The following is a 13,679-nucleotide window of genomic DNA, read 5'->3' on the forward strand; positions in this document are numbered from 1 at the left end:
CGGCAAAAATAGAATGTCATCATGGAGAAAAAGCAAATGACTCGCAGCTGTTTTTACCAAAATAGCCTGGAATCACTAGTTATTACTTCCCTTTTAGGGGGATTCTAAGAAGGCTACAATGTTGTTTGTTTTATTGCTTTAATAGTCACTGAGATTGTATTTTGTCATCAATGCAAAATAGCCTACTTTGTTGCATAACCTATACAGATGAGATCAAGGAACCAAGCGAGTTGGTGGTAAAATACAGTTTCATTGTCTCTTCCAAGGATCCGCCCTTTTGTGAAGAAAAACTGCCATTGTGCTACGCTCCAAGTGTTGTGTCTCAGTAGGGTCAAACCCTTTCACTTATGAACGCTTCCCAGTTATATCAGCAGATCTATCCCCATGGCTTCTGAAGCAGTGGCTGTGTTGCTGCTGGTCTTCTTGTCAGGATCTACCTTTGGGATAAAGCTGGAAGGAAATGGATACACAGACGTTCTGATTGCTATTAACCCAGTGGTACCTGAGAACCCACTGCTCATCGAGAGAATCAAGGTAAAGATTTTAACCCAACAGTTAGAGACAATTTGCTTCCATGTTACTTATTTTAGGTATACATATACAGCAGGGATCCCCAACTGGTGGTTTTATTTGGCCTCACAAAGTTTTCTGATCAAAAAATACAATCAAGTAATTATAAAATAAATAAATTGTTTCACATAAGAATGAGAAGGAAAAAAAATGAAAATGAAATCAGCTCCAAATGATTTTATTTGAAGAAATCTGTTCCCAAGTATTCACACTCATAATATAGAAACAATTGTGATCGTATACAAATGTAATCAAGGTTCAAAATGATTATGTTTTCGCCAAACATTATATCTGTTTAGGCTTCTTGCGGTCAATTTGCAGTCTACAATTGTTTTTGTAATTATGTTGCGGCCCCCCCAACCATCCGCTCAAGAAACAATTGTCCCACGGCTGAATCTAGTTGATGATTCCTGGTATACAGCATTCACGTTTTACTCACAAGTGCTTCAGTATGTTTGGATAAGTGATTCGGCTATAGATAAACCAAGAAGAAACACATTTGTTGTCAAATATTGTTCAATATACGTATATAATTTGTCTTTCAGGAAATGGTGAGCAATGCGTCATCCGTACTCTTTACAGCCACTGAAGACAAATTCTACTTTGAAGAGATAACAATACTAGTGCCACCAAACTGGTCTCAAGGAGACTATGGAAGAACAAAGACTGAAACCTATGAAAAAGTATGAATGTTATTGTTATAACCGACTGCAACAGATGAAGCTTAGTGGCAATATTATTCAGACAGCATAGCATTTAAATGCTAAAAGGCTTTGTTCTCTATTTTAGGCCAAAATAATCATTAATGAGGAAAATCGTGCATATGGAGATCAACCTTACACCCTGCAGTATGGTCAATGTGGATCTGAGAGCCGGTACATTCATTTGACCACTAAATTCATCTTAGATGATGAACTCATTAAACTGTATGGACCCAGAGGTAAGAGGTTCCACCGTAAACAGAAGTCTAAGTCATTTAAACACATAACAATTATGATTCTTTAAAATCATAAATAAATCATGAATAAATAAACAAGACTGAGTTTACAGTAGGCTCACAAGCTTATGAAATTGTTAAGAAAATTACTGACTTGTCTCTTAGGTAAAGTCCTTGTGCATGAATGGGCTCACCTGAGATGGGGAGTTTATGATGAATTTGATGACGGTCAGCCATTCTACAAGGGTGCACACAGTGATATTCAGGCAACTAGGTAACCTTGTCTCTTAAACTCTTTCCCCCTGTCCAGTCCTACACAGTAACAGTATAACTAATATCAGATCATGTACGACATTTGAAGATACTGTTTTATTTGTACTTTTGTAAGAACCAGTTTCACATTCATTGTGCATTCTCAACATTCTCTTACTATTTTCTAATTTCACAGGTGTTCCCTAGAGCTTGATGGTAAAATTGTCAACAGAATTAACCACACAAATTGCACACACATTGACCCGAACAACAAGATATATCCACAGGACTGTGTGTTCTTAGCAGACAGCGAACAATGGGAGAATACTGCATCTTTAATGTCCTATCCAAGTTTACATAAGGTAAGTTATGATGATAAAGACAGTCTTAGAAACAAAGGTGCAATATAAGAACATAAAAGCGTTATTTCGACTGCCCTACATGGAATCCATGTAGAATCCTCTGGGGAAGGAATTCCCCAGAGGATTCTACATGGATTCTACATGGAACCCAAAATAGGGTTCTCCTATGGGAACAGCCGAAGAACCTTTTTGGAACCTTTTTTCTAAGAGTGTATGCTGTCTTTCTCAAATGCATCATTCTCAGTTGTGACAAACTTTTGTTTATGTGCACACTCAAGGTTACAACATTCTGCTCCAATAAAACACACAACAGTGAGGCCCCTAATGCACAGAACAGGATGTGTGACAACAGAGATGTGATGGACGTTATTTTCACAAGCTCAGTGGATGCCAAAGCCAATGTCCAGCCTCTGAAAGGACCACATCCAGCACCTAGGTTCACTGTGATGCAGAGGGGACAGAGAGTTGTCTGTCTGGTCCTTGATGTTTCAGGAAGCATGCGTGTAAGTTACTGCTATATCAGTATAATTGTCTAGGGTAGCACAACTTAAAGCATTTATAATGGATTAGTAAATTGTTAATTCATCATTTATGAATCATTACTCAGTTCTTAAGGTATTTAATATAGGTCCTTATAAACCATTTACTAATCGTTAAGTTAGTATTTTTACGTGGCCTCATCTAAAATGTGGGCTATTTATACTTTATAAATATTTTAAATGATTTGAGTGACCAGCGTAATTTATCACAAAAAAATGGACATGTCATTGGTAGACATTTGTCGGGTTCACCTAGGGGTCATGATAAGGGCTGTACCAAAATGTTTGATGAATTAGAAGAATTGATTATGCTTATGTTTTATTAATAGAAGGGGAGGGGTTATAAGACCCCTTCCTCCTTACATTTAAAGGGTTCTAGACTACAGATTAACAACATATATATATATATTCATTACATAGTTTTAGAATTGTTCCACAGTTGTTTTCTCTCTCTCTCTCTCTTATAAAGAAGACCTCTCTTAGAAATGTGTGACAAACAGAACTCTGCAGGGGAGTGTGGGAGATAAGAGAGTAGTCAGACATTCCACAATAAATCAACTTTGGGGAGGGGACATTTATTACCTAGCTTTTAGATAACACTGAAACTCTATGTTTCTATAGCTATGGACGCATGGGCTTGGTCTCAGGAGTAGAAGGTAATGACGTAGTCAGTGAAATCACTAAGACTGGTCTTCGGTTTAATAAAACAACTTGAGACCATTTGTTTGATGCAGAACTTACTCGGAAACATGCGTGCTATGTTCCTGATTGTCAACTTCTGTCTGCAATTGCATTAATAAATGATTTAATTAAATATATTTTCATAATGCTAATTTCACCAATAAGCCAATGATGATTGACAAGGACGAAAGGAACGAACCCTAACACATTCCAGCAGTACCTGATGAAATATATACTGTATATTACACACGTCACTCAAAACATTAAGAAAGTATAAATAGCCCACACTTTAGATATGGTCACGCAAAAACACAACTAAGGATTAGTAAATGGTTTATAAGGACCTATATCAAACATCTTATTAAATCATTATTAAATACTTTGAAGGTTGTTTATAAATGTGTGAATAACTAGGTTAATAACATTTACAAATGTGTGAGTAATGATTACTAAATGATTAATAATATATGTAATAATCCATTATAGATGCTTTTTTATGTGGAGTTATTAGAAATTGTTACCGTGTCTAGTTTTCATTTCAATATTATAAATATTCTTTCTAGTAGTTACTGTTATTAAGGGTATGTACCCAGCCCTTCAGCATATGTCAGTGTTATCAATACATTCAAGTTTGTCTAACCTCAGACGGTTCTAATGTTTACTTTTAAGGGCTCAAGAATATTGCAACAGCAACAAGCAGCATCTCTGTTCCTGACAACTGTAGTAGAAGATAATTCATATGTTGGGATTGTAACATTCACAAATGATGCCACAACTTTGAAACCTTTAACTGTAATCCATGGTGAAGAATCAAGAACGCAACTTGTAAGATATTTGCCAAGTGAAGCTAATGGAGGCACTGACATTTGTAAAGGACTTAAAAAAGGTTTTGAGGTAAATATACTACCACATATTTTTTAAACCACCATGCAGTCTGTAATTGTATTTTTAAATCATCACTGTGTGTTTATTTAATGAAAATGACTCCAAAATATATTTGTAATTATTTACTTTTCTTTGGCCTCTGATCAAGTGACTGTTAGAAAACAAATGTGAAGATATTTACATACACAGCACTGATTGGCTGATAGGGTGGTCCAGACCCCACCTTACCCAGTTGAACATTCATTGATCTATTGTAGTCAGATTACATTGTGACGTCCTGAAGTGGGGCAAAAGTTACATCTCGCCTGAACTGGCTGAAATTCCAGCAATTTATTTTTCAAACAGCATTTACTCAAAAAGGGCATTATTATAATCTTATTTCGACCTCATAGTTTGGAAATAACATTTAAAAAAATACAAGAAATCACCTTTTTAACTGCACTGCCCCTTGAAGATGTAATGCAAGTGTAGCCTACATGGGTCAGGTTGTTATGTTTGTTTACATCTTTTTATGTTTTCAAAAAAAAAATCTATGTTGATTTTCAGGAGTTACGCAAAGACAATGGCAATACAATGGGAGATGAAATCATCCTTTTAACTGATGGGGAATCAGAATTAAATTGTGCATCTGAGGTTAAAGAAAGTGGTGCCATTGTAAATACAATTGCCTTTGGACCAAGTGCAAACAAGGAGTTGAAAATTATGTCAGAAATATCAGGTAAGGTTTAATCAAAGGACCATCATATTAAGAATATTTAACTCGCGGACGTTACATTGTCTTAGCTTTTAAAGGGACGATCCACTCAAAAATTATATTTAGGATTTTTCATTAGTCCACTGTTAATACTGTACAGTACCAAAATATGTTGCATGTCAGCGGTCAAGTTTTCAAGATATTGGACTTTCAAGAAGCAAAGTGTCACAGGCTGTAACGGCCGCTGATGGAAGAAGGTGAGGACCAAGATGCAGCGTGGTGAATGTTCATCATTATTTTAATAAACTGAACACTAAATACAACAAGGAACAAAAGAAACAACCGAAACAGCTCCGTCAGGTGCAAATCACACTAAACAGAAAATAACTACCCACAACCCATAGTGGGAAAACAGGCTGCCTAAGTATGGTTCTCAATCAGAGACAACGATAACCAGCTGCCTCTGATTGGAAACCATACCAGGCCTAAACATAGAAACACAACACCTAGACATACAACATAGACTACCCACCCACATCACACCCTGACCAAACTAAAAATAGAAACATACAAAGCAATCTACGGTCAGGGCGTGACACAGGCAACATCATCACGATGAAGCAAAAAGCATATTTTGGGACTGTATCAGCAGTAAATTTCCCCTTTAAGGCAGATGAGACAGTCACATTTTTCTTGCATACTCTTTTCAAGTCATTGTCAATTATCTTCATTCTGCTTGTTCTTTTTTATGTTTCAGGTGGGAAATATTTCTATGCATCTGATAATCTGGATACAACTGAACTTGTGAATGTCTTTGCTTCACTTACCACAACCAACGGCGATTTGACACATCAGACAATCTTGGTGAGATAGAAGTCATTGTAAATGCTTATGAATGTTTAGAAATGCTTTATAAATTATTGTGTTTGTTACTACTTCTAAATAATTGTAATGCTTATAAAAAACTTATAGATGGTAATAAATGCTTACAAATAATTAAAAATGTTATTATTAGCTTGTAGATTTTAAGTAATACCAAACAGTCTAGCAATATTTTTTTTAATTAGATATTTTTATTTTCACGTTTTCCTTAACAGCTTGATAGTTCTGGAATGAAAGGAAATGGAATTCTCAACGGGACTGTGTCTGTTGATCACACAATCGGGAATAAAACCACCTTTTTGGTGCTCCATGAAAGTCAGTCCCCGGAGGATATTGAAATAAAAAGCCCATCTGGACAAATCTACGATTTTATTGATTTTCAACATTCTGCTATTTCCAAAACGCACTCCTTAGTTATTCAAGGAACAGCTGAGGTATTGTTTTCCATGTCCTGTTGGTGAATATGTAAAGTGTTTTTGTTACTTTAATTGTATCATACTATCAATAATGATAAAGCGCCATATGCAGAGCTTTATAAAAATATGAGTGTTGTTTTAACCCTATGCATTACTCTTGTGAATGTGATTAAGAACTAATGAACTACTCAACCCTTTCTGACTCATTTGAACAATTTCCTTATTGTTTATTTCTAGACTGGAGAGTGGACATATACCATAAAAAATACACTGTCAGATCAGTATATAACAATAACAATAACAAGTTGTGCTGTCAGTGACGCCATACCTCCAGTCACGGTCAAGGCTCACATGAGCCAACAGTCCATTGATGGCAGCAAACCCATGTTGGTGTATGCAGAGGTCAACCAGAAAGGTGTTCCAGTGATTCTGGCAGATGTGATAGCCACACTGAAGTCTGATTCTGGGGACCAATATCAGCTACAACTGCTGGATAATGGAGCAGGTCAGTTAGAACCATAATGGAGAAGGTCCGCTAATGCCATGATGGAGCAGGTCAGCTAGAGCCATGATGGAGCAGGTCAGCTAGAGCCATGATGGAGCAGGTCAGCTATAGCCATGATGGAGAAGGTCAGCTAGAACCATAATGGAGAAGGTCAGCTAGAGCCATAATGAAGCAGCTCAGCTAGAGCCATGCTGGAGCAGGTCATTTAGAGCCATGCTGGAGCAGGTCATTTAGAGCCATGATGGAGCAGGTCAGCTAGAGCCATGATGGATCAGGTCAGCTAGAGCCATGATGGAGAAGGTCAGCTAGAGACATAATGGAGCAGGTCAGCTAGAGCCATGGTTGAGCAGGTCAGCTAGAGCCATGATGAAGCAGGTCAGTTAGAGCCATAATGAAGCAGGTCAGTTAGAGCCATAATGAATCAGGTCTGCTAGAGCCATAATGAAGAAGGTCAGCTAGAACCATAATGAAGTAGGTCAGCTAGAGCAATAATGAAGCAGGTCGGCTAGAGCAATAATGAAGCAGGTCAGCTAGAGCAATAATGGAGCAGGTCAGCTAGAGCAATAATGGAGCAGGTCAGTTAGAGCCATGATGGAGCAGGTCAGCTAGAGCAATAATGAAGCAGGTCAGCTAGAGCAATAATGAAGCAGGTCAGCTAGAGCAATAATGGAGCAGGTCAGTTAGAGCCATGATGGAGCAGGTCAGTTAGAGCAATAATGAAGCAGGTCAGCTAGAGCCATGATGGAGCAGGTCAGTTAGAGCAATAATGGAGCAGGTCAGTTAGAGCAATAATGGCGCAGGTCAGTCAGAGCAACAATGGAGCAGGTCAGTCAGAGCAATAATGGCGCAGGTCAGTCAGAGCAATAATGGAGCAGGTCAGTCAGAGCAACAATGGCACAGGTCAGTTTGAGACATAATGGAGCAGGTAAGTTAGAGACATAATGGAGAAGTAGCAGAATGGTAAAATACATGCATAACATGACTTTTTGGATTGCAATCGATTCCATCACTGTCTGAGATACATTTTTAGATAGTCTAATTATACACATCTGTGTTCTTTCCAGGTGCTGATGCTTTTAGAAATGATGGGATCTATTCCAGATATTTTATCACTTCTAAAAAGGGAAGATACAACTTGAAAGTGAAAGTGCAGAGAAAAGACAAAGGCAAAAATAATGGACAAGTTAGATTGAAGAGACACAGTGTTGCCCCATATGTACCTGGTTATGTCATCAAAGGTAAATCTCTCAGTCTGCTGTTGTTTATCGGTGACAAGTTGAATGTTTTCACATTTTGAGTCTGTTGCAACGTGATTTCTAATGTTTTCATTTTTCAAGTCTGTGAGTGCCGATGTAACATGAATGCGTGTAACTTATTGCCCCATTCCATCTCCTCCAGGAAAAGTAGTGATGAACCCCCCAAAGCCCCCAGTCAGTGAGGATGACCTGCAGGCTGATGTGGGCAGCTTCACCAGGACAGCCATAGGAGAGAGCTTCTCAGTCAGTCTCCCACCTGGTGTCCCCCCTCCAAATTTTCCCCCTAACAAAATCACAGACCTGAATGCAGAGATAGAGGAGGACAAATTGATGCTCACATGGACTGCACCTGGGGAAGACATGGATCAAGGCACGGGTACAGTACCTAATCTATTTTTAAGTCTATTTGCATAACGTCTAGGGCTGGGCAGGTTTAATCGAATATCCGGACGGACGTTAGTATTCGATTACTTGAGTGAGAGTTATTTTTTTATTTTTCATGTGTAAGCCTGTCTTAACAATGAAAAAGTTTGTCTAAATTAAATTAAATTATCCTTGTGACATTTTTTACCGACAAGGATATACCACAACACATGCCGGGGATAAAGCTTTGGCCCCATAACGCCCACATCAGGACAAATTGGACACATTGCCCTAGGATTAGCTACTTCTTTACTCATTACTCATAGCACTTTGTCCTCTAACAGTCTTTACCATTCGGCCATCAGATTTGCCACCAATGCTCCTTATAGGACACATCTCTGCACTCTATACTCCGTTAACTAGTCATCTCTTTATACCCATTGCAAGACCCACTGATTGATGCTTATTTATAAAACCCTCTTATGCCTCACTCCCCCCTATCTGAGATATCTACTGCAGCCCTCTTCCTCCACATACAACACCGGTTCTGACAGTCACATTCTGTTAAAGGTCCCCAAAGCACACACATCCCTGTGTTGCTCGACTTTTCAGTTCGCTGCAGCTAGCGACTGGAACGAGCTGCAACAAACACTCAAACTGGACAGTGTTATCTCAATCTCTTCATTCAAAGTCTCAATCATGGACGCTCTTACTGACAGTTATAAATGCTTTGCGTGATGCATTGTTGTCTCTACCTTCTTGCCCTTTGCACTGTCGCATGTGCCCAATAATATTTGTACCATGTTTTGTGCTGCTACCATGTTGTGTTGCTGCCATGTTGTTCTGTTGCTACCATGCTGTGTTGTCATGTGTTGCTGCCTTGATATGTTGTTGTCTTAGGTCTCTCTTTATGTAGTGTTGTCTCTCTTATCGTGATGTGTTTTTTGTCCTATATATATTTATATACAGTGGGGAGAACAAGTATTTGATACACTGATGATTTTGCAGGTTTTCCTACTAACAAATCATGTAGAGGTCTCTATTTTTTTTATCATAGGTACACTTCAACTGTGAGAGACGGAATCTAAAACAAAAATCCAGAAAATCACATTTTTCAGTAATTAATTTGCATTTTATTGCATGACATAAGTATTTGATACATCAGAAAAGCAGAACTTAATATTTAGTACAGAAACCTTTGTTTGCAATTATAGAGATCATATGTTTCCTGTAGTTCTTGACCAGGTTTGCACACACTGCAGCAGGGATTTTAGCCCACTCCTCCATACAGACCTTCTCCAGATCCTTCAGGTTTCGGGGCTGTCGCTGGGCAATACGGACTTTCAGCTCCCTCCAAAGATTTTCTATTGGGTTCAGGTCTGGAGACTGGCTAGGCCACTCCAGGACCTTGAGATGCTTCTTACAGAGCCACTCCTTAGATGCCCTGGCTGTGTGTTCCGGGTCGTTGTCATGTTGGAAGACCCAGCCACGACCCATCTTCAATGCTCTTACTGAGGGAAGGACGTTGTTTGCCAAGATCTCGCAAACCATGGCCCCGTCCATCATCCCCTCAATACGGTGCATTCATCCTGTCCCCTTTGCAAAAAAGCATCCCCAAAGAATGGTGTTTCCACCTCCATGCTTCACGGTTGGGATGGTGTTCTTGGGGTTGTACTCATCCTTCTTCTTCCGCCATACACGGCGAGTGGAGTTTTTACCAAAAAGCTCTATTTTTGTCTCATCAGACCACATGACCTTCTCCCATTCCTCCTCTGGATCATCCAGATGGTCATTGGCAAACTTCAGACGGGCCTGGACATGCGCTGGCTTGAGCATGGGGACCTTGCGTGCGCTGCAGGATTTTAATCCATGATGGCGTAGTGGTTTTCTTTGAGACTGTGGTCCCAGCTCTCTTCAGGTCATTGACCAGGTCCTGCTGTGTAGTTTGGGGCTGAGCCCTCACCTTCCTCATGATCATTTATGCCCCATGAGGTGAGATCTTGTATGGAGCCCCAGACCGAGGGTGATTGACCGTCTTGAACTTCTTCCATTTTCTAATAATTGCGCCAACAGTTGTTGCCTTCTCACCAAGCTGCTTGCCTATTGTCCTGTAGCCCATCCCAGCCTTGTGCAGGTCTACAATTTTAACCCTGATGTCATTACACAGCTCTCTGGTCTTGGCCATTGTGGAGAGTTTGGAGTCTGTTTGATTGAGTGTGTGGTTAGGTGTCTTTTATACAGGTAATGAGTTCAAACAGGTGCAGTTAATACAGGTAATGAGTGGAGAACAGGAGGGCTTCTTAAAGAAAAATCAACAGGTCTGTGAGAGACGGAATTCTTACTGGTTGGTAGGTGATCAAATAATTATGTCATGCAATAAAATGCAAATGAATTACTTAAAAATCATACAATGGGATTTTCTGGATTTTTGTTTTAGATTCCGTCTCTCACAGTTGAAGTGTACCTATGATAAAAATTACAGTCCTCTACATGCTTTGTAAGTAGGGAAAACCTGCAAAATCGTCCGTGTATCAAATACTTGTTCTCCCCACTGTATATCTACCTTAAACGGACATATTTTTATGGGGATGTTTTTATTATGCTAATTAGATTGCAGCGGGGGCGCCGACATCTAATATTTGGGGTTAATAGTTTTTCTGAACCATAAATAACGGGTTAGCTTGACTCATATCCTTGAGAATGTGTGCCAAATTTCATCACTCTAAGTCAAACAGATCAATAAATATAAATATGTGCCTATTGTTGTGACACCGTGTGTTCGATCTGAATGGGCTTGCTTTATGTTAAGGCTTGACAGTGTTTGGAACATGTGACAATATGAATAACCATGTCTGATTTATATGCATTCATGTGCTAAGTCACACCCACCTGAATATTTATTGGTCACTAGTGGCCATGTTGTTTGAGAAAATAGTCTGGAAAACATAGGGTTGAGAGACCTTGTTCCATAGATGCTATTTATTTCATCCAGATCAGATCACAAAATTCGAAATGACGGAAAATCCATTATGGTGGACCTTATGGGGTACATTTGTTCCGGGTAATGAACAGGACCTATGTACTGAATTTTATGACTCCAGATCACACGGGGTGAGAGGTGTGACCTTCACATTTCTGCATTTGAAATCAATTGTTATAGCGCCACCATATGGCGAATATGCATGGAATTGCATGACAGGGTGTGGCCCTTTACCATCATGCAATGTTGCAACCTTCTAAGCCTTATCTTCTCACGAGATTTAGCATTTTAATTTAGCATTACGGAAGGCAGCCCTGATATCGGTATGCTATTTTTCATACTTTAAATAGTAATTGCAGGCGCTCACCTTACAGAGTTTCCACAATACCTGACACAGATCAATGCAAAACACTTTTTGTAACATAATCAGTTCCTTCATGGCAAAAAATCTGACTTCTCTTTCACTGTTGATGTTAGCCAAACTACCTCAGAAAAGCTGCTGCTAACTTTTACTATGTGCATTTGCGCCATTCTGATTGGTCAATAGTGAATAGGATTTTTTCATAAAAACATTTATTTATGTTTTTAAATTTCAACTATACGGATATCTGAAAAAATGTCATGATATTAGTCAAATCATTTCAAATGTCTATCCCTACTAATTATCATCATCATGAACATACTGATCCTGAAATCATTATTTACCATAACACTTTCTAGATGAGATCAGACATTTGCATTGAATAACCATGTGTGAATCTCATGAATATGTGTTATAACCTGAATTTTCCCTTTCCACTTTGTCCTGCTTCATTTCTTTCAGCTGATTCCTATGAGATCAGAGTCAGCATGGACTTGGAAGCCCTGAGAGGAAATTTCAGTGGAGCACATCTAATGAACACCTCCGACATCCGACCACTAGAGGCAGGCTCTACAGAGGAATACTCCTTCCTTTCCAGTTACATCATCAATGCTGAACCCGAGACGGTCATGTTCTTTGCTGTACGTTCTTGTGACAAGGATTCTCTGATGTCTGACATGTCTAATGTTGCTAAAGCCACAAAAATTGTACCATTTGTTCCAACTACAACTACGCCTACGATATCACAATATCCAAGTCCAAACCTAAAGCGGTCCTCTGGATCAAATGTAGTAGCAGTGGTTGTATCAGTCATTGGTACTGCTGCAGTCATTATTGCTGTGCTAGTTGTAACCAGGATGCGACTCAACAGACCCGGGAACACTCCCAACTTCACAGAGACACAGGTCTCTACAAGCTTTCTGTAACAATTAACAGCACGAATACATCCATGGGCTTATCAACACTAAAGATAATTGTATAATTAATCTAACATTCCTTTCTGAAAAACAATGGCAACGCGAGCTATTCTCTCTCTGAATTTGAAAGCTATTACCCTTTCCAAAGGCAAGACAGAATTGTATTTACTGAGAAGACAGAGCAAAATGTGCCATCCATCATGGTAATCGCCCCAGTCATTTACTGGCTAACAAACTACGCAGTAATGACCAATTAGTTGATATAGCAACTTCTGAATCTGAAACAGAGGAATTACTATCAGAACCCAAATGAATCAAATATTCTCCTTCTTCTCCTTCTACTCCCCCTGAGGTCTATTTCAAATATTGAAATCAATTAGGTTCACTTTTGCTCGAAATAACTAACATTTGGGAAAGGTGAATGAAGCACAAATGTCGGTTTATAATTGTAAAGTAAGGATACCACTCAGTGTCCTGACTCTTGCCCCCATCTTTGATAAACATAGATATTTAACTGTTTTCCAAAATGCTGTCATCCCGTCTCGAGACTTTCTTTCCCAAATTGGTTTGTTAAAGCGGGTTTGTTAAAAAACGTTAATCCACGCACAATCGCCAGCGCCTGTTACATGTCAACAATGCTTCAACAGAAACAACAGCTCCTTGGGCTGTTTTATCTCTTGAAGCAGAAAAAGCTTTGATAGACTTGACTGTTAATGCCTCTGGTCGATCTTGGAACATATGGGAATTGGCTCTAATTTCATTAACATGATTAGAATACTGTATGCCAATCTCTCAGCCATAGTTATAACAGGTAATATCTGCTCTGCTCTGTTCAAAATCACTTGAAGCAGCAGACAATGCTGTCTGAGTTCTTTATGGAACCCCTGGCCCAGGAAAATCATCAATCGAAGGAAATAACACAAACTTCTCTAAAAGCTACTGATCACTTAATCTCATTATACACGGATGACATTTTACTATACTGCTGTGGAAACAATTAAGAGACCATGGCAAATTTTCAGTTTCTCTGTTTTTACTACTTATAGGTAGGTATGTGTTTGGGTAAAATTAACATTTTC

General features: G+C 39.0%; 1 protein-coding gene across 1 annotated transcript; it reads left to right on the plus strand.

Moving 5' to 3' along the window:
- Window positions 1-367: 367 nt before the first annotated feature.
- LOC118964731 (calcium-activated chloride channel regulator 3A-1-like) lies at window positions 368-13,067 on the plus strand. Its single transcript, XM_036979074.1, has 13 exons — window positions 368-534; window positions 1,116-1,253; window positions 1,360-1,510; window positions 1,673-1,773; window positions 2,400-2,624; window positions 4,011-4,235; window positions 4,773-4,944; window positions 5,573-5,784; window positions 6,018-6,236; window positions 6,456-6,723; window positions 7,788-7,961; window positions 8,122-8,355; window positions 12,146-13,067. The coding sequence occupies exons 1-13, from the start codon at window positions 385-387 to the stop codon at window positions 12,607-12,609; spliced, it is 2,733 nt and encodes a 910-aa protein (XP_036834969.1). The 5' UTR covers window positions 368-384; the 3' UTR covers window positions 12,610-13,067.
- The last annotated feature ends 612 nt before the right edge of the window (window positions 13,068-13,679 follow it).

This window comes from Oncorhynchus mykiss, chromosome 5, assembly GCF_013265735.2.
Source record: "Oncorhynchus mykiss isolate Arlee chromosome 5, USDA_OmykA_1.1, whole genome shotgun sequence".
In the NCBI taxonomy this organism is placed as follows: Eukaryota; Metazoa; Chordata; class Actinopteri; order Salmoniformes; family Salmonidae; genus Oncorhynchus; species Oncorhynchus mykiss.

What these genes read in the sequence shown, in the direction of transcription:
- LOC118964731 (XM_036979074.1), top strand. Translation starts at nt 385, where the DNA reads ATGGCTTCTGAAGCAGTGGCTGTGTTGCTGCTGGTCTTCTTGTCAGGA. An exon ending in TTATTCAAGGAACAGCTGAG is followed by an intron (nt 6,237 to 6,455) that starts GTATTGTTTTCC and finishes GTTTATTTCTAG; the next exon opens with ACTGGAGAGTGGACATATAC. An exon ending in AGACATGGATCAAGGCACGG is followed by an intron (nt 8,356 to 12,145) that starts GTACAGTACCTA and finishes CATTTCTTTCAG; the next exon opens with CTGATTCCTATGAGATCAGA.